Here is a 20531-nt window from a genome sequence, read left to right as displayed (position 1 = left end):
CCGGAGCAGCAACAGAGAAGGCTCTATCCCCTCTGAGCCTCCGACTAGACCTCGGTACCTCCAGGAGCAGCTGACCAGCTGACCTGAGGGACCGGGCAGGAGTGTATGGGTGGAGCAGCTCAGAGAGGTAAGGCGGGGCGAGCCCATTCAGAGATTTAAAAACAAATAACAGTAACTTAAAATGAACCCGAAAGTGCACCGGGAGCCAGTGTAGGGAGGCCAGAATTGGCGATATGTGCTCCCTCTTTCGAGTCCCTGTTAAAAGGCGAGCAGCAGCATTCTGAACCAACTGGAGACGAGCCAGTGAAGAACGAGCAACACCAAAATAGAGCGCGTTACAGTAATCCAGCCTAGATGTAATAACATATAATAACACTTACTGTATAACAGAATATTTCAAACCACTTTAATATAAAAAACCTGCAGATGCTGGAAATGTGAAATAAAAACAGAATGCTGGAAAGACACAGTAGATCATGTAGCAACGGTGCATAAAAAAAATTAATATTTCAATTTTGTCAGACCCTTTGACCTGAAATGTTAGTTTTGTTTCTCTTTCCACCGATGCTGCTTGACCTTTGTTTTTCATAGGTAGACCAAACCATTCTGCAGATGAGTCAGGGGCTTGAGGGTGAGAGTGAGGTGGGTAATATGTGTAGTTGTACTGAGCACCAACTATCCAGAAAATTCACCCTGTCTCTTCTGTGTCAGAGTAATTTGAAATGGAAAAATCTTCAGCAGATATGTTTGCTCGGGACAGTTTTAGCATCCACAAACATACATATTTTTCAGTCCAGACTGACAGCCTACCCCGTCTCACTTTAAACCTGCAATTCAAACTTAATTAATGTCATTTGTTTAATGATTTATTCGACCAGTTACAGAAAAGACATCCGATTAACTATGCAACTGCCACGTGCAAGCAGCTTGTTGAGATGACTGCGATTGACTGAGAAACATTGAAGATCATGGAAGAAACTTAAACTAAATGCTGAATGGTAAATGAAAAACCTTACTAAATTCTAGAAAGAGAGAAACTCTTAACATTCCCCAGTTCACCAAAGTCACACGTTTTGTAGTTTAAAAAAAAGTGCTCTTTGCTACTTCGAAACACACGTACCTCATGTCGAAATACAAATCCCGAAATGCCAGCCACCAGCTCTGCCAAGAACACCAGCGAGAGGAACATGGCATACTAAAAACAGAGAAGTCTAAAAGTGAGTACATTTAAGGCTATTGACCAGATTAACCGCAAAACATGCTGCTTCTGCAACACGATGCAGCTGAAAATGTGTATGTGTGTCCTAGCACCTGACATTCTAGGGAGTTTCACTGTGCAACTAATATCAGGAATATGTTTCAAGATTTTGGTTTTCCATGGAACATTAAGATTTTTTTCCTTTGCTCTGTAGATAAATTTTTCTCCTCTACTTGAGCAGATAAGATCAACAGATGCCTTTTACACCTCAAGCAAATCAATGTGTGCCAGCGAGTGTATGTCATTGTCATTTGTGCATAAGAAAGTATTCAGGCTGAGTCCAAATAATGTCTTTACATGATGGCCACATATAACTATCAGGAAAGTGCATCTGACCACATTTTCTATTTGCCTAGCAATGGCATGGGGCAAAGTTTAAAAAAGATGTGCGGAGCAAGTTTTTTTTACACAGAGTGAATGTCCAGAATGCTCTGCCAGGGGTGGTGGTTGAAGCAGATACGTTAGAGGCATTTAAAGAGATTTGAATAGGCAAATGGATATGCAGGAAATGGAAGGATGTGGGTTATGTGCAGGTAGATAAGTGATGCACTTGGCATTATGCAGCACAGTTATTGTGGGCCAAAGGGCCTTTTCTTGTGCTGTCCTGTTCTATGTTCTATTTGGTTCAATAGATGCCAGCTACAGAATCTCTAAATGCTCACCAATTGCAAATCACATGGTTGGGATGGCTCAGCCTTAATCAAATAAGCCAAGTAGTACTGATCACTGTACCAGTGGATTTTCATATCATCCCAAATCAATAGGCATTAACGATGTACAACTATACTGCAGGGAGATAGTAAAATACATACTGTACCCTGAGCAAGGAAGAGGAATGCACTTTCAATCAGTCTCAGTGGGAATAGGTACATTCCATCAATATTAAAAAAGTGTTGAGAAGTCAGTGTGATGCAGCATCAACGGTATCGCAGAAATAGAGAACAAGTGGTCATATGTGTGTCATAGAGTCAGAGTGATACAATGTGGAAACAGGCCCTTCGGCCCAATTTGCCCACACCGGCCAACATGTCCCAGCTATTAATCCCACCTGCCAGCATTTGGTCCATATCCGTCCAAACCTGTTCTATCCATGAGTCAACATCTATTTTATGAGTCATGTGAGTCAACATCTACTGTATTTTGTTCATAGATGTATTTGTGCTGTTGTAGGTAATGTGCACCTGTTGCTCATAAAGAATGAATCGCATAATGAATCGCACAATATCAAGAGTTTGTCTGGCATTTGATGCATGCCTACAGACATTAAAGTACCAGTTGCTCACTCGCTAATTTACCCTGGGACAAAACAGTAGCTCAGCTGTTTGAGATGCCACCTCAGAGCACCAGTGAAATTCATTTCTGACTCAGTGCTATCTGTGTGGTTTGCACATTCTCCCTGTGACTGCCTACGCTTCTCCTGACGACTGTAAGTTGCCCCTAGAGTGAAGATACGTGGGAGAATCTCGAGTGGAGGGAGTTTATGGGAAGAAGAAAAAAAGCATTAGTAAAAATGAGTGGTTTGCCAATTGGCATGAAGTTTTGTGTGTCAGAGGACTGTTTTCTATGTTGTGTAAATCTATTTGTTGCCAACACAAATATGTGAAAGAAGAATCTTCTTCTAGCTTATTTAAAAATGTTAAAATAACAGCAATTTATAGAAGATATTTTATGTCCGCTAGTTTATCATTTGCACATAGATTGGCCAACATCCCTAGGATGAGCATTTCCACCGTTTAAATTGGGGAACCGGTTAAAAATAAACAAATAAATAAATAAATTGGGGAACCTGCAAATATTTTCTCTTCCTGACCATTTAGTTTGTATATTATAAGGCAGAGGAACTAAAACCTGCATATCGTTCCCCTTATACATCAACTCTGTCCTCCCCACTTTTACCCTGTCTGGAAGTTGATGTATGGTTGAGAATGTGTAAGCGAAGGCAATATAATATGCAGGGATTTACCATTGTGCAGTGCATTGTCTTGAGAAACTGGGAGAGCATACAAAAAATACACAGCTCCGTATGCATTTGAAATAGCATCATTTCACCATCTTTGACAACATGTCAGACTTGTCAAAATGCTTGAATAATTATTTTTTAATTATATTCTCGAATTAGCAAATTAACAGAATGTTAAAATTAATCTTACAACCAAATGATTTTACACTCACCAGTTTCAGCATCCATGGGCTTCCACGACATGTTGCAAAGCAACCAAATAGGCCAAAAACAACAATGGTGGTGCCAGTCCCAATGAGCACATACGGTGCATTTGTGGAATTTTCAGCAACAAGAGAGATGTAGGTCCCCAAGGTGAGTTTACCCCATACTCCAACAGCCAATAGGACAACACCTGTGATCTGCAGAAGGAGAAAAATGCCATCAACTATTTAGTTTGACTATCAAACAAGGTTGCGATAAAATCTGCAAGGGAACAGAAAGTGCATTAAGTCAAGCTCTAATTGTACCAGAAATAGCAGTATTTATAGAAGCCATGATGTATTTTGAATGCTCCCCTACCGTAGTTTCTTTGATGGTTCAATATCTGTGATTAAACTCCTGCTTTAATATAGCAACCACACAAGCATGGCTATCAAAGACCTGAGGTTGTCTGAGAATGCTTGATTTAAGTGGTAGAAATATAACCTGTCTCTCTTACACTAAGGAGCTGACATTCCAGTGTTATATAAAATGAATTATCTTTAATGAAAGAGTATGAAAAAGCTATTTCAAGAAATTTAACCCCAGCATTCACAATGCAAGTGCAAAAACTATCAACAATATAAGTTGCTTTGTGGTCTTCTGAATGCCTGTGTGACATTTAAACCACATCCATATCCAAAATATTTTAAAATTATATGGGGTATACTCTAATTTGTTATTAGTGTAGAAGAAAATGAGCATGACTGTATTTATTCCACTGGTGACTTGCCTAACCGCCTAGTGAGGTGTGTTCATTCTATTTTGTACAACATTTCTTATATAACCTCCACTGGATACTGCAGTAACATGTAATTTACTGAATAGCATAAGCTTATCATGAGTAATTCAAGAATCAATGTGTGTACAAGCTATAGACCAGAGGTCGGCAACCTACGGCCCCCGGGCCGAAAGTGGCCCGTAACCCGAAGTCATCCAGTCCGCAGGCGGATTTTTCCCCCATAATCATCCAGCCTGCCGAGCGCCCCGAGCAGCGGCCGGGCTCCCCGAGCAGCAGCCGAAACCTGGCTGTACCGCATCCTGTACAAAGCCGCCAGCACGGCTGCGCACCTTCTGTGAACACGTTTAAGAAAGAACTGCAGATGCTGGAAAAATCGTATGTAGACAAAAATGCTGGAGAAACTCAGCGTTGTCTACATACGATTTTTGCAACCCGCTGAGTTTCTCCAGCATTTTTGTCTACCTTCTGTAAACACGTGATTTGATGCCTGCCATCTGGAGCGGGATGTGGGCGAGATCCATGTGTCCACGTGATAGATGTGGCCCGCCATCCGCTCACAGACATGTGTCCCGACCCCTATGCAGACAAGGTTGCCGACCCCTGCTATAGACTAAAGAGATGAGTTACTGTGATACACTGAGTTCTTCAAATGGAAACAGCTCAAGGCCAGATCTGCATTGATAACCAAGAAAGCTTAATAGTGGTTATTCCTTCCTTAAACATTCATTGACTGCAAGGTTTTGTTGCTGAATGACTGATTTTGCACCAACCTCAATGCACTAACTATGTAACTTTTAGTTTTGTTATCTTGGACGGCATAGTGGCGCAGCGGTAGAGTAAATTGTGAAAAAGTGTCCCTCGTGTAGGATAGTGTTAATGTAAGGAGTGATCGCTGGGTCTGCAAGGAGTCGGTGGGCTGAAGGGCTTGTTCCACGCTGTATCTCTAAAGTCTGTCTAAATCTTATTGAGAATGTTGTATTCACATTGACCACAACGCTGAACACCTTTAAAACACTTCTCAGAAGGGGCCACTTTTCATGATTACATCCTGTTCAGCTCAGACTGCCTTCTTCATTGTACACTACACTACCAACACTGATGTCATCAGCAAACCTACTCAGCATGTCACCTATATTCTCATCCCAATGGTTGATATAAAACTAACAGGTGATGCAGCACTGATCCCTGAATCACACCACAGGTCTCACAGACTTCCAGTCTGAGAAACAATCCTTCATCACCACACAAACCTTCATCACCACCGAAAGTTTCAAACCGAGCACGTATCTACAACCTCAACCTCATACCTGCAACCTCACAGCACGGAAACAACCTGGGAAACTATAAAATGAAATGGAGCAGCAGGCAATCATGAGTGAAAAGACGCAAGGATTTTGAGAAATATCAAACCTAAATAGCGCCAAAATTACACAATACACAATACAATTTATTTGTCACTTGAACCTCATAGAGGCTCAAATGAAATGTTGTTTCTGCAGTCATACAAACAAGAAAAAAAGACCCAAGACACAACACAATTTACACAGACATCCATCACAGTGCATCTCCTCCTCGCTGTGATGGAAGGCAAAAAAACTTCTCTCCCCTGCACTCCCCATTCCCCTCCCGATGTCAGAGTCAAAGCCCCCGGCGGGCGATGGCAATTGTCCCGCGGCCATTAACGCCGTGCCGGGTGATGCAAGGCCCTGCTCCGGGTCTTGTTGTTGGAGCCCCCGACGGGCGCTAGCAAAGTCCCGCAGCCGTTGAAGCCGCGCCGGGCGGTGATGTAAGGCCCCGCTCCAGGCACTCCTCGACCCCGCTACTCGGGTGGGTGAAGTCGCCGTTGCGGAAGCCCCGAAAAGCGGTCTCCCAGCAGGGACCTGCGGGCTCCCGGTGTCACTTTCCACCGGACCTGTGGTAAGCCTCCGAATCCCCGGGGTTGGGTCGCAGCAGCGCGCCACCACCGCTCTACCCGCTCCGAACTCGGCCAGCTCCGTGATGGTGAGTAGGTCCGCAGGCTCCGCGACTGGAGCCCCAGGTCGTTCCTGCTGGAGGCCGCTCCACGTTGCAGCCCCAATGACAATGGAGACCCAACAGGGAAAAGGTTGGGATCTCCGTGCATGGGGAAAGATTTTAAAAGTTTCCCCCCCCCCCCCCGCCCCCCCCCCCCCCCACACACACACACACATACCCCATCAAAAAATAAATAAAAACTACATTAAAACAGGACAAAAAATAACAAAAAGACAGACGGACTGCAGAGGCCGCTGCGAAGGCCGCTGCAACATGAGTCGCGCCGCCCACCAAACCTACCTGAACATGAAGCAGCAAGTATTATATTTCTTGAGATAGGAGGTGCGTATTGCTATGAAAATCTTATGTTATCAACACTATTTTGCTTCTGCAAACATCATGGAAAAATACTTGCAGATCAACAGTTTTGACATGTGTTTCTGCAAAGCATTTTATTTTTCTTATCATCTGACCACTAGAGGTAGTTGAAACCAATACAATCACATTTAGACTCGCAGTCACACAGCACCTAAATAGGCCCACGGCCCAACATGCCCATGCAGACCAAGACATCCCATCCACTCTCGTCCCATCCGTCCGCGTTTGGCCCATCTATCTATCTATATATTACTAAAACTCTCATCTTGTTTGTTTCTATATTTGCGCAAAAATGCTACACGATAACGCTACAATTTTTGGCCAACCTTACTCACCATCGTCCTGTGATGTAAATGAAAAGTTTCCTTCACATTGATAGTATATTTTACAAGTTATTAACATTTTAAACTTTACAAAAAACACTTAAAAAAAAACTATTTTCCACTTGCCCACCCCGTCAGCAGTGTTCCACTTCACATTAAAAAAACCCAGCAATTTAGCAATTCTCATTGTGGGGGGGGGGGGGGGGGGATAGGGGAAAGGGTCTCAATTAAAACAAAACATCGCGATTTTCATTGTGTAAGGGGGGGGGGGGATGGGGTGGATTCATTTAAAACAACACATCTCCATTTTCATTGTTGGGTGGGATAGGGGGGGGTGAGGAGTGGGGAAGCAGGGGGATAGACGTACAGGAAAGGGGTAGGGAGGGGAGAGGGAGGAGAAAGTGGGGGTGGTGAGGAGGAAGAGTGGGGGGGAGGGGGGATAGAGGGAGAGTGGAGGATACAGGGAGAGGAGTGTGGGAGTGACTGAGTGTAGGGGAAAGGAGAGGTGAGGGAGGGAGTGCGAGAGGGGAGGGCGAGAGGGGAAAGAAGAGGGAGGGTGAAGAGGAGGGGAAGGGAGTGCTGGGGGATAAGGGGGAATGGAGGAGGATGGGGGTAGGAAGAAGGATGGCAAGGCTCAGTTGGGGGAGGGTTGCTGTGACTCGCGTCCCAACGGGGATGTCTGGCGTCACAACGGAAACCCCTCAGCAGCGCCTGCGCAGTTGGGGGTTACGGGTGAGTGGTGCAATATTGCGTTGGGGGAACAGGGCTCAATGGGTCCCACTTGGTCTAGTATATTACTAAAACTCTCTGTGCGCGTGTGCGTGTGCGTGAGTGACATTTCAAAACTCTGCCAAAACGGTACACGATAGCGCTACAATTTTTGTCCCACCTTACTCACCATTGTCCTGGGATGTAAAAGAGACAAGTTTCGTTCGGATTGATGTTATATTTTACGTTATTGACATTTTAAACGTTATAAAAGCCACTTTTCAACATTTTTCCATGCCCTGCCCGTCCGTGACGTCACAATGGGATCCCGAATCTCATTTACGTAAAAATTGCTATTTTAAAAAATAAATCAGTTTAATCAAATTCTTCCGTTTTCATTAACAGCTAATACTGTTTAGATTTTTAAAAGAAAAAATGAGATTTTCATTGAGAATTTCATTTTTTTTAAAACACAAATTTCATTGATGGGGGATGGGGAGGAAGCTTTCATTTAAAAAAAAAAGTCGCAATTTTCATTGTGGAGGGGTGGGATAGGAGGGAGGTGAGGAGTGGGGGAGCAGGGGGATTGAGGGAGAGGAGGGGGTAGGGACGGGAGAGGAGTTATGGAGGGGAGAGGATATCCGCGCATGCAAATTTAAAAATAACTGAGCGTGCACAGTGGGCCCGGTATCCGCGCGTGCGTGATTTGAAATGACTGTGGCGCTGAGACTGGGGCGAGGTCTGGGGGTGGCGGCGCTGCTACAGGCCCGCGGGGAGGGAGAGGAGCGGGACCCTGGGCTTGGCCGTGCCTGCGCAGGTGGGTGAGGGTTACTGGGACTCGCATATAATCGGGGATCTCTGGCGTCATAATGGGAACCCATCAGCCGCACTCCACAGTTTGGTGGAATATTGCATTGGGGGAACGGGGCCCAACGGGTCCCACTTGGTCTAGTATCCCTCTAAATCTTTCCTATCAATACGCCTGTCCAAATGTCTCTTAAATGTTCTTGTGACCTAAAGGATCATTACATCCCTTCCCCTCTCAACGTGGACGTATACACACATATGCAACATACAGTAAGAAATACAATGCTGTAGTAAGCTATATAACAAATATTTATATAGTAGTGAGTTCAAACGATAGGTGATAACATATCTTTCTGAGTTGCAGCACACTAGTTTCAGTAATTAAACACTTATTGTTCTGGTAAAAATCATAATCTGGTTCGTTTGAAGGCTTTTTTTTTGCAATCGTCAAGCAACAATTACCTAGCCAAACAAAAATTTGTACCACATATAACCCTATCAATGACGTGTCCCCATATCCAGCTTCCTCAAATGACACCTCACACTAATACAAGATCACCTTCAAAATGGCAATCACATACTCTGGGATCATGCTATTTCTTATACCTTTCCTTGTCTGGAACACACAGGAAAACCAACTCTGGCTTCACCAAATCCAAATGCATTTTATCTGCATTTTGTCTGCCCAACAGATAATCAGCAGCATGGAAACAAAGAACTGCAGATGCTGATTTATACCAAAGATAGAGGTGCTGAAGTAACTCAGCGGGTCAGGCAGCTTCTCTGGAGCAACAGGATAGGTGACGTTTTGGGTCATGACACAGTCTGAAGAAGGACCCCGACCTGAAAGGCCACCCATCCGTTTTCTCCAGAGCTGCTGCCTGACCCACTGAGATAATCAGCAGCGGTTTGTTCTTTGTCGTATATGATGTATTCTAGTGTTGAAATAAAAAACATGTAACTTGTCTTGATTTCACATTTCTTCATCCTTTTCATTCCATCTTTCAGGGCGACCCTTAATAGTGTTAATGTACAGGTGGATCTTGGGGTGCAAGTCCATTGTTCCCTGTAAGTAGTAACATAAGGAGATAAGGTGATAAAGAATGTGTATGAGTTTGAGTTTAGTTTATAGTCATGTTTACTGAGGTACAGTGAAAGGTCATCAATTGGTTGAACACAATTTCTCATCCATAAAATTATACTCACGCAACTGTATAAGTATTGTGTTAACATTTCCTTCATTTTCCAATCAAACTGTCCTGGTTAATTTTATCACCAATATTTTCAGTATTTTGCTGTCTTCCTCTCAGTTGGGACTTTTCCGAAATGCAAAGTCTAATAACTATATATTTAAGCAGTAATATTCTATTTAATGTGATCTTGAGAGTACATGATATTTTCTGCGGTATTCATAACACAACAATGATAAAAAGATCTTTGTTTTGATTGCACCTACTAACATGCATACATTATTATATTACAGTTAATATGTACCGAGGACAAATTTTTGTTCCAATGCTCCCCATTCCCAATTATTTTTACATTGAAGTGATTGAAATCCACTTAAAGTTTAAATGGCAACAGAAAGATAAAACCTCCGGAATGGATGATATTCATTACGTGGTTGGTTGGAGTCAGTATCAGCACAATTACTATATTAAACTTTTTGAATCTTCAGATGTCCTGGTTCAAGCTAAAACTAAAGACAAATAATAACCTCGTCACACATTCCCCTGCAAGTATCTCTGTCACCCCTATTACAAGCTATTAAACATCGCATCTGAATCAGTTTCCATCTGATTACACTCCTTGAGGACGTTCATCTACGTGTTCAATTAATAAAACAACGAGATTGGGGGCTTCAACTTGTCAAAGGAATTTGGGGGGGGGGGGTTAGAAATAGTCAGTGAGGTAAACAAACATAATAGTTGAGTGGCAAATGACAATAGTGCTGACAATAGTGCTACCTTCCCAATATTTAACTGAGGAAATAATGGGTTATTGAGGCTGTATGTTGTGACAGACAGTCTGACACCTTGCATGTAATTGTAATATTACGCTTATCCCATCCCCCTGGATATTCCGGATGAATAAATTAAGGTTTTGTCAACTAATTACAAATCAGGCTAATCACAAATCAATAACATTAGCCAACTCCGAAACACGAAGCACTTAGCATTGGGATCCAAATATCATGGACAACTGGCCTCAGTTACTCGCTCACATCTGGCAGCGCTCTCCGTCTGAACCAGGGGGCCGCAAAGCATTTTTGAAAGTGGGGGGGCTGAGTGGTCACTGGCCTTAGAGATACCGATGAGGCAGTGGAGCAACTGAGTGGGGGAGGGGAGAGGGAAGCATGATAGGGACTTTTTTTAATTTGATGTATTAAAATCATGTTTTAGTGCATTGTAGAAGTATGATTTCACAAATTTTTTGTTTGAAGTATTTTTAAGATAACGTATTAAGGGGTAACATTTTCCACACAAAGGGTGGTGGGTGTGTGGAACAAGCTGCCAGAGGAGGTAGTTGAGGCAGGGACTATACCAACATTTAAGAAACAGTTAAACTGATACATGGATAGGACAGGTTTGGAGGGATAGGGATCAAAAGCAGGTAGTGTCGCTGGGACATGTTGGCGGGTGTGGGCAAGTTGGGCCGAAGGGCCTGTTTTCACACTGTATCACTCTGGCTACATTATACCTCCACCATGCATGAATGCTTCAAAATCAAGTGGTCGAGTTTTATTGCCATATACTCAAGCATAAAAACATAGAAAATAGGTGTAGGAATAGGCCATTCGGCCCTTCAAGCCAGCACTGCCATTCAATATGATCATGGCTCTTCATCTAAAGTCAGTACCTCTTTCCTGTTTTTTCCCCATATCCTTTCATTTTGCTAATCCCTAGAGCTAAATTTAACTCTCCCTTGAAAACATCCAGAGAATTGGCCTCCACTGCCTTCCTCGGCAGAGAATTCCACAATTCACAATTCTCTGGGTGAAGAAAGTTTGTCCTCATCTCAGTCCTAAATGGCCTACCCCGTATTCTTAAGCAGTGTGACTCCTGGTTCTGAACTCCCCCAACATCGGGAAATCTTTTCCTGCAGTTACAGTAAGCGAAAATCTAGCAGGCAAGCAGGATGCTTTCTCCAACCACCCCCTTTTGATGGCCACTATCTTCCACCGCTTCTACCCAGCGCTTGGTACCTACTTCCAGCAGCCACTGGTTGTCCTCCAGCATGTATCGAGCCACAGCCTGGTCCATGCCGGTCACCAGGGCGAATTCGGCACAGAGACTCTCACGGCAGCGGCGCAACGCTTCCAACGCCTCCGACGGCCCGGGACTCTGGCACTGAGGCTGCTCCATGGCCGGAGCTGTAGCGAGCGACTCGCCAACCCCGTAAGCACTCGCCATCTTCGCTCCCTATCCGCATCTGCTCCCACCGCTGCTTCTTCCATCCCTCCCTCCGCCCCGGTTCTACAACACCCGTGGCCCATGCAGTTGATATTTGTTTTGAAATTCTCGTTGATCACAGAATTTCTCACGACAGAGCGTGAGAAATTCTGTTTTCAGCGTGAGCATGAGAATTTGTCGAAATGCGTGAGTCTCACGCTCAATGTATGAGAGTTGGCAGCTCTGCATCATACTGCATGGTTGCTGGATTTGCAAAGGTCATGTTTTGCTTTCCTGCAGACTATTGATCCTTGATACCACAATTATATCAGACTGATTCTTTGTTTTGCATTCATTAGTTAGAGGTTGCATGCTGCCATGAAGATACCGAAGACCCAGACTCTTGTTACCCTTTGCTTGATCACATTTGCTATTGGCTGGGCAGCATCAATTTCCTACTTGAAATTCTATTACTTCTCAATGAACAGCTTCCTTTTGAATACACACATCACAGATTCTATAAACTAGATATTGATTAGCATATAAACAGGCCCTTCAGCCCACCAAGTCCATACCGATCACACATTCACACTTGTTCTATGTTATTCCACTTTCTCATCCACCCCTTATTCACTCGGTGCAATTTAGAGAGGTCATTTAACCTACAAACCCACATGTCTTTGTGATGTGGGAGGAAACCAGAGCACCTGAGGGAAACACAGTCGGTTACAGGGAGAACTTCACACAGATAGCACCCGCTGTCAGGATGGAACTCAAGTCTTGGCGCTGTGAGGCAGCAGCTCTACCAGCTGTGCCACCCAAACTGCAACATGTACTGCAACATCTCCAAACATGTACGATACCTGCTGTGTTCAGTGTTCGGTCTCAAATTTGCTACAAGGTTAGCAACAGTTTCATGTGGATGATGATTCTAGTGGTTAAACATGCCAATGCAGTGCAGGATCGGAGCAGGCAATCATGCTCTTCAGCTGGTTTAACCAACAACTTCATCCATCTTGTCACCTGGTTTAAATGGCTCCAGTAAAGTTTGTATCAACTTGTGCACTTTGACATCTGCAGCTGAGAGCAAGATTGATTTCATCCTCCCTTCTGTGATAGCAATGGCAGCAAAATATGTTCTATTGCTTCCACTCGTTTAGTCCATTCAATTAAGCTATTGAAAGAGTCTAAAGAGCGAGATATGCTCTTCGTGTACTATGACTAACAGAACTGATACAAACTAAAAAGCTGAATCTCTGAACTGCAGCTCAGTCTCATTAAATCATTCTAGTCCACAATGAGATAGGAAAAAATCCTAGATTGTCATCATCCAGATTAACTATTAATCCTTTGTGGCCCATTATCATAGCAGCACTGTTCTGTCCATACAAACATCAAGTAAATACAACTGTGGGCTAACACAAGCTTCTGCGTACAAAGCCATTTTATTTCTCTGATGCCAACTGAACATTAATAGAAGTTGACAACATTTCAATCTCAAAATCAATCATAAGGAAGCTGGTCTCTTCAAGATTATTGGAAAAAGATTATTTGGTCAACACAATTATATAAATGAGTGTATATAGATGTGTGGCATAAAAGAAACAAATCAGGAGGAGTGACCTTCAATAACAACCTGCCCTGTTCAGTCAGAGATTGTTTCTGACGGCCTACGTGCCATCATAACCACTCTAGAGGGAATCATTTAACTCAGAAATGATTACAGGTCAAATTCCAAAAATCCCAACATTCATTCCTTTACATTCTTTCAATTCCCGACCACTGTGGTGTATGGAATTAACGACAAAGCACCAATTGTTTCAATGATTTGATTATCCAATCCAAGACTGGTACCGCAGGGATATTGGCAGCCCAGAAAGTGAAAACCCAATTATGTTGTCTGTAGCTTCTGTCACTAACTCTGACAATGCTGCCTTGATTAGACCTTTCCATGAAAGCTCTCCATTGTTTCAGAGTAATCACATGATTCTATCTACTTGTGCAGCAGTTTTTTTTGCACAAAGTATATATGATTACATTATACAAAACCCTGCAAAAAGGTGCTAAATAATATTTTGACAAACATTTTTTTTATATGGCATAACTTGGTTGGGTTGCTATTGATTTTAAACAAACTGGTTGCTTTTGAGATTTCAGAGAAACTATATTAATGGTGATCAATTTTTCCACATTTCTACTTGAAAGCTCATTGCAACACCAGTGCCCAAGCAGAGAAGACTCGTGTAATTAAAAACAAGATACGAGTCACTTCATTCAAATTGGTGAATTGGAAACTGATAATAAAATCTTCATTTTAGACCAGCAATAAAATCTTTGCATAAAAAGAGCAGGAAGTTGTTCAGTGGGGTCTAAAGAAGGGTCCCCACCCAAAACGTCACCCGTCCTTTTTCTCCAGAGACGCGCTGAGTTACTCCAGCACTTTGTGTCTATCTTCGGTATAAACCAGCATCTGCAATTCCTTTCTACACCTGAAGTAGTTCAGTTGGTCATTCCACCTCACGTGAAGCTTTTCACATGTAGCCTGGTATCACTGAGTATATTCTGTGGGGGGGGGGGGGGGGAGACACTGGTATGGTGTTACCTGTCATTGATATTTGCACACACCATTAATATACTGCCATTCATTGTTTTCTAGGAGTCCACAAGTTATTTTCTATTCTGGGATCACCATCTCTACATGTACAAAGTCATTAGCCATTGTATTACTGTACCATTGCTTATTTTGGCAGTCATGGATTTAAATTAATTGACCCAATATATTCCTTCCAAGGCAATTCCTCAAGATGAAGCTTGACTTGCGTCCACACCAGTTCCGAGAATCTTGACATGGCTACAGTGTGAAGTGCTGACTCTGCTATAGGTGAGGCAGGTGGTACTTTGTGGGGTGGGTAGAATGGGAAGGAGTGTGCCACTTCCGCCATTTTCACTAAGATTCTGCATGCACCCAACAAAGATACATCATGTTCTCAGTGCCATATGGATGGTCCTTCATCATTTTGAGGTACTGAGAGCTAGGGAGGGGATTACATTTTTTTTCAAGGAAGCTTTGAAAGATTTCTTGAAGTTATGTTTCATCTCTCTTGGTAATTCTTATTGTGATAGTTCAGAAAATAGTGTGTTTTAGGAGCCTGGTGTTGAGCATGCAGACAATTTGGCCCAACCATTAAGGCTGCCTGAGTGTAGTTGCAGCCTTGGTGCAGGGGTTCAATTCAATGATTCAATGATACTGGTCTGTAAGAGAACACTAACCTTGATTCACCTTCTGTTCTTGTGGAATCTAGGATTTTGTGGAGATACTGTTAGTGGCGCATCTCCAGTGCTTTCACCCTGATACCATAGCAGAAGTGAGTGTCTGCACTGTCATGGTTTTGCTATCAGAGACTGCCTCAATCTTTATGTTGAATTTGCATTGGAAAACATAGCAGTTGCTTCTCGATGCATGTTATAGATGCTAGGTCATAACAAACTACATCTTAGGGCACAATATAAAATAGTTGTTAAACTGACAAGAGGAAAAATAACCCAAAACATTGCCTATTTCCTTCGCTCCATAGATGCTGCCTCACCCGCTAAGTTTCTCCAGCATTTTTGTCTACCAGAGGAAAAATAAAGGTAGATTAATGGGTGCAATTTCTAATAATCCTTTTTGTTGAATGTGCAGACAAAGCATTGCGGTGATATTTTTGGTTGCCAAACTTAATCAGAACTAAAAGCACACAGGTCATTTACAAGATTGACACTGCAAACTCTGACATTATAACGTATGAAAAGAGGCTGATGACGAAACACGAGTTCAATTCAGTTTCTTTAGGGCAATATTCAAATGAAATAGCAAAAGTCATCTGAACAAGGTGATAAAAATAAAATCTTTGATATTATTCAAGAAACAGACAAATGCAGAAATGAATGTGAGAAGAGTGAAATATTCCTTAAGTATTTTGTAAGAGAGCAAACTGAAATGCATTTTTCCTCAAACTCAACAGCGTCAACAAACTCAACTGAAAGGCGCCCATAAATAAAATGTATTATCATTATTATTATTATTGCATAAAGTGATGAAATTTGACAAACATCCAGAATTTGCAAATGCAAACATCTAAATTAATTGTTGCAAATATTCTCAAATTTTAGGTAACCTTTAGCAAACCTCTCTCCATCCCCTCCCCTTTCTCCAACACCTCATCTCCAATGCCACAACTGGACTTGCACCTATTTCTCCTCCCCCCCCCCCTCTACCTACATTCCTTATTCTGGCTTCACAATTCCTGACTCTTCGTTCTTTTGTCTCACAACTTCTGTTTTCTTCATGTCTGGCCTTTGTCTAACCATCTGCCTATCCCCCCCCCCCCCCCCCCCCCCCCCTCCCCGCCTTTGTTCATCTGTTCACCTATTACCTGCCATGCTTTGTCCTTCCACTCCTCTCTTCCAGATTTCTTCCCCCCCTCCACACAAGCAAACATAATCAGTGTGAAGAAACCCAAAGCACTAACTACCACACAGTCTGACCAGACCCAAAACGTCACTTATCCATGTTCTCCTGGGATGTTGGCTGACCGTCTGAGTTACTCCAGCACTCTGGGTGTTTTTTTTTGTAAACCAGCACCTTGTTTCTACTCCCAAATATTTAATTTGATTCTCTGCATCAGAACTTTCAGCATACAGACAAGAAATAATTACATTACTTGCATCAATTTGTCTGGAGAAAGATATGTCACCCATTGGCCTTTCCTCATCTAAACATCTATTAAACACATTTTAATCATCAATAACAGATCTATTTACATGTATAACGGTTAAACATACGACATATTTCTAACCTTATGAACACATACATTCATAATTGTGAGCACAATTGTTTTAATTGTGGACTAAATTGTGAAGACTATTAATTGAGAGCAATGCAAGAATAGTTAAATGCTTTTTCAAAGTATTTTCTATACTTTGGCACCATCTAATGGAGTTACTTTGTAATTACTTTACGCCCCAGTAATGTTTTACCAAGCAGTGACCTTGAAATTGTCCCAAGGTGCAATAATCTGGCAATACATATTTTGTGCACACCTTCAACCCATACAAGGTTATTTTCAGCAATATAATCAGCCTTGCGCATTTGATTCACACATTGGTCTCCCATATATTTAGGTCACAAATTACGGACTATTGGGCACGTAAGGAAAACCAGAAGGTTTGGAGAAGTCCAGGAGGGTCAGTTCCAAACATTATACAGGGCATAGACACAAAATGCTGGAGCAACTCTGCTGGTTAGGCAGCATCTGTGGAGCAAAGGAATTGGTGATGTTTCAGGTGGAGACCGTTCCTCAGACCCTTCCTCAGAGTCCGAGGAATGGTCTTGACCCAAAACATCATTTACTCCTTTTCTCCATAGATGCTGCCTGACCCGCTGAGTTACTCCAGCATTTTGTGTCTATCTTTGGTGTAAACCAGCATCTGCAGTTCCTTCCTACATATGATACGGGGTATGATAGGTGATGTAGCTTTGGTTCTGGGTTTGTGATTAATAGCAGCTGGTAGTGAAGCTTGAGGACATGATTAACTGCTGGGGACAAGAACTGGCATTGGATAGGATGGACATCCAGTATTGGGGGTCTGTAGCAAGGTTTAGAGGTTATGGAAGTTCAAGTGCACAACTTAAGACTTGTGGATTATGCCTGCACTTGTGGCACTGCTAACTGTGGCTGCCACATTATTCCTAAAGTTCACAACTGTCCAGGAAGGCCTTTTGAACAAGGATTTTCCTTCTAAAATATCATGCCCCCAAATCTCTTGACAGATGGCTAAGCCAGCCCCTAAGGTTACCAGCTGTTATAAGTGTCAAATGACTGCATGTGAGTGACTCTGATGTACTCCAAAAACAAACAATAAAAATTAAGATATTTTAACAAGTTAATTTCTTTAATTTGTAATTTTAAAATATAGATAAACAAAACACTAAGTGTGAGAAAATATAATAAACAAAACAAAAAGCAGGAACAAAAACAAATGGGTGGCACAGTGGCGCAGTTGGTAGAGCTGTTGCCTCGATCCTGACCTCGGGTACTCTGTATGGAGTTTGCACGATCTTCTTGTGAGCGTGTGGTTGCTCCGATTTCCTCCAACATCCCAAAGTTGTGCGGGTTTGTAGATTAATTAGCCTCTGTAAATTATCACGAGTGTGTAAGGAATGGATGTGAAAGTGGAATAACGTGTCAGTGTGGACTCAGTGGGCCAAAGGACTTGTTTCCATTCTGTATGTTCAAATCAAACAATCAAGGTGGAATTCCCTGCCGCAGAGGGCAGTGGAGGCCAAATCACAGGATGGATTTAAGAGAGAGTTAGATAGAGCTCTAGGGGCTGGTGGAATCAAGGGACATGGGGAGAAGGCAGGGTTATTGATTGGGGACGATCAGCCATGATCACAATGAATGGCGGTGCTGGCTCGAAGGGCCGAATGGCCTCCTCCTGCACCTATTTTCTATGTTTCTATGTTTCTAAGTGCATTTAAATGAATGAATTTTAAAATTAACTTACCTGAATCTTACATATGGATCATTCCTCTCCATTGAAAGGAAGATGATGGTATTACACCAGATCTCACCTGATGCACGTTCAGTTGGCAGATTCCCCAGAAAAGCAGCGGGGGTAGTTGGCACTTCACAACTGGTTTCTATGAAGATCCAATGTTACCATACTTAAAGGGACTTTATACTTAAACTTTACAGCAGTGGGTCCAGTCATTAAACTCCGTGACAATGAATCAAGTAAGCAAGTCCACCTTCAGCTGTACATAAGCCCTCCTTACTTGCATTGTGAAAGCCATTGATGTACTAAAGCATATTAAGCAGATAACATCAGAATGTGCACTGAATGTTCTTTGACACCATTATGCATATCCAGGCACCTCTATGTGTAAGTGCATCAGACACACAGCTGAGGGAATTGCAACAAATGTGACTCATGCACTAAATATAATTGACTATGCTTAAATGTGATGATGCACCAAAATATATTCCTAATGTAATTGAATTTGCAGCCTTTTTTCTTAAAGTGTGATTTCCCCAATTTTTTCCCACAAGTTCTTAAAGTAAATTTACATTTATCTCACAAATGGCACTGCCATGTAAAACTGTAAACGTAGTCACATTTTAACGTTATTTTTATGGAGAAATAATAACTTGAGGCTATTTATTAAATTTTAGAGGATATTATTCCTATTCAGTTTATGGAATATAAGTGTCTTTAGCAAAGGCAACATTTATTGCCATTCATAATTTTCCCTTGAGAATATGGAGGAGAGACACTCTCTGCAACTGCTCTTGTCCAACTTGTGAACACACTTCCACAGTGTGGCCAAATGGGGAGTTAGATGATTTAGAACCACCAACGAAAGAATGTTGACATATTTTCAAACCAGGATTAGGATTGGTCTGGAGGAGAACCTGAAATTAATCGGTAATAACTTTTGGTGATTAATTAGAGCAGAATAGAAAACATTAAACAAATCAGCAGAGATGTTGTTGCGGCACAGTGGCACAGCGGTAGAGTTGTTGCCTTACATTGCCAGAAACCCGGGTTCAATCCTGACTTGGGGTGCTGTCTGCATGGAGTGTGTACATTCTACAATTGACGATGTGGGTTTTCTCCGGGTGCACCAGTTTCCTCCCACACTCCAAAGACGTTTAAGTTTGTAGATTAATTGGCTTCAGTAAAATCGTAAATTATCCCTGCTGTGTAGGATAGTGCTAACGTTTGGGTTGATTGCTGGTTGGTGCAGATTTGGTGGGCCGAAAGGCCTGTTTCTTTCTGTGCTGTATCTTTAAAACTAAAACTAAGATGCTGCTGCAAATTTCATAATGATGGAAGTTTCTGGTTTACATTGTTTTTCTAAAGAACAAGTGTTCTGATTATGGCAAATGTTGCTACTTGTCGGAGAACCAAGTGATCGCAACCTTGAATTGTAACATTGTGCAACAGCTAATCACTGTGGGATGCCTTGTATGCATTGAATGGATGGACCCACGCAGGAAATAGATAAAGTATCAAAATGTGTGGGACCAAACAAGATGGTAAACAGTTGCCCTAATGCTGGGACGATCTGAAAGCCTGAGAATTGACAACAGGCTCTCAAGGTAAAATAATAACCTAAATAAAAATACTGCTTTTGCTGATAAAATGGCCCAAATTGTTACCCCTGGGGAAAGGGGTTGGCAGATGTGGCTGTGATTAGAGAAGCTGGAAGAACAGATTTCCAAAATACACTGCAGAATGTAACTACAGGGATCTTTAGGTGGGGTTCCAACCTGCAAGGAACCTAATTGAAGCCGGAGTACCTTTCATTCAATAAAATGACTGCTTCACAAACCCAATGAATGCTAGAAATATATCAGGAGCATGACGGTTGTTGTGATAAGGCACAAAATGGTGGCTACAGGATGGGAGTGGGTGAAACCACGGGATGGTGCAGAAACAAGGATGCTGGTTTACAAACAAGGACACAAAGTGTTGAGTCTGAAGAAGACTCCCGATCCGAGTCATCTCATCTCTGACTTGTGACCTCTAATTTTATAAAATGATCCTTAGTTCTCTGATCCTTAGAGAAGAAACATTCATCTTGTCCAGTCTTTAGTCCCCTCTCACCCTGTAAGTTGTAATGGATACATGCCTAGACCATCTAATATTTCCTCATACCTAA

At 42.4% G+C, this 20531-nt stretch overlaps 1 protein-coding gene across 1 annotated transcript in view; it reads right to left on the bottom strand.

Moving 5' to 3' along the window:
- tspan7b (tetraspanin 7b) overlaps window positions 1-20531 on the bottom strand; it is a 67468-nt gene that overhangs the window by 6039 nt on the left and 40898 nt on the right. Inside the window, exons 2-3 of the mRNA XM_055644598.1 lie at window positions 3431-3619; window positions 1121-1195 (exon numbers count right to left, since the gene is read on the bottom strand). Of these exons, the coding sequence (XP_055500573.1) occupies window positions 1121-1195; window positions 3431-3619 (264 nt within the window). The remainder of the gene's footprint in view (window positions 1-1120; window positions 1196-3430; window positions 3620-20531) is intronic.

Source organism: Leucoraja erinacea, chromosome 13, assembly GCF_028641065.1.
Source record: "Leucoraja erinacea ecotype New England chromosome 13, Leri_hhj_1, whole genome shotgun sequence".
Taxonomy (NCBI): domain Eukaryota; kingdom Metazoa; phylum Chordata; class Chondrichthyes; order Rajiformes; family Rajidae; genus Leucoraja; species Leucoraja erinaceus.
This window is presented reverse-complemented; position numbering and strand designations above follow the sequence as displayed.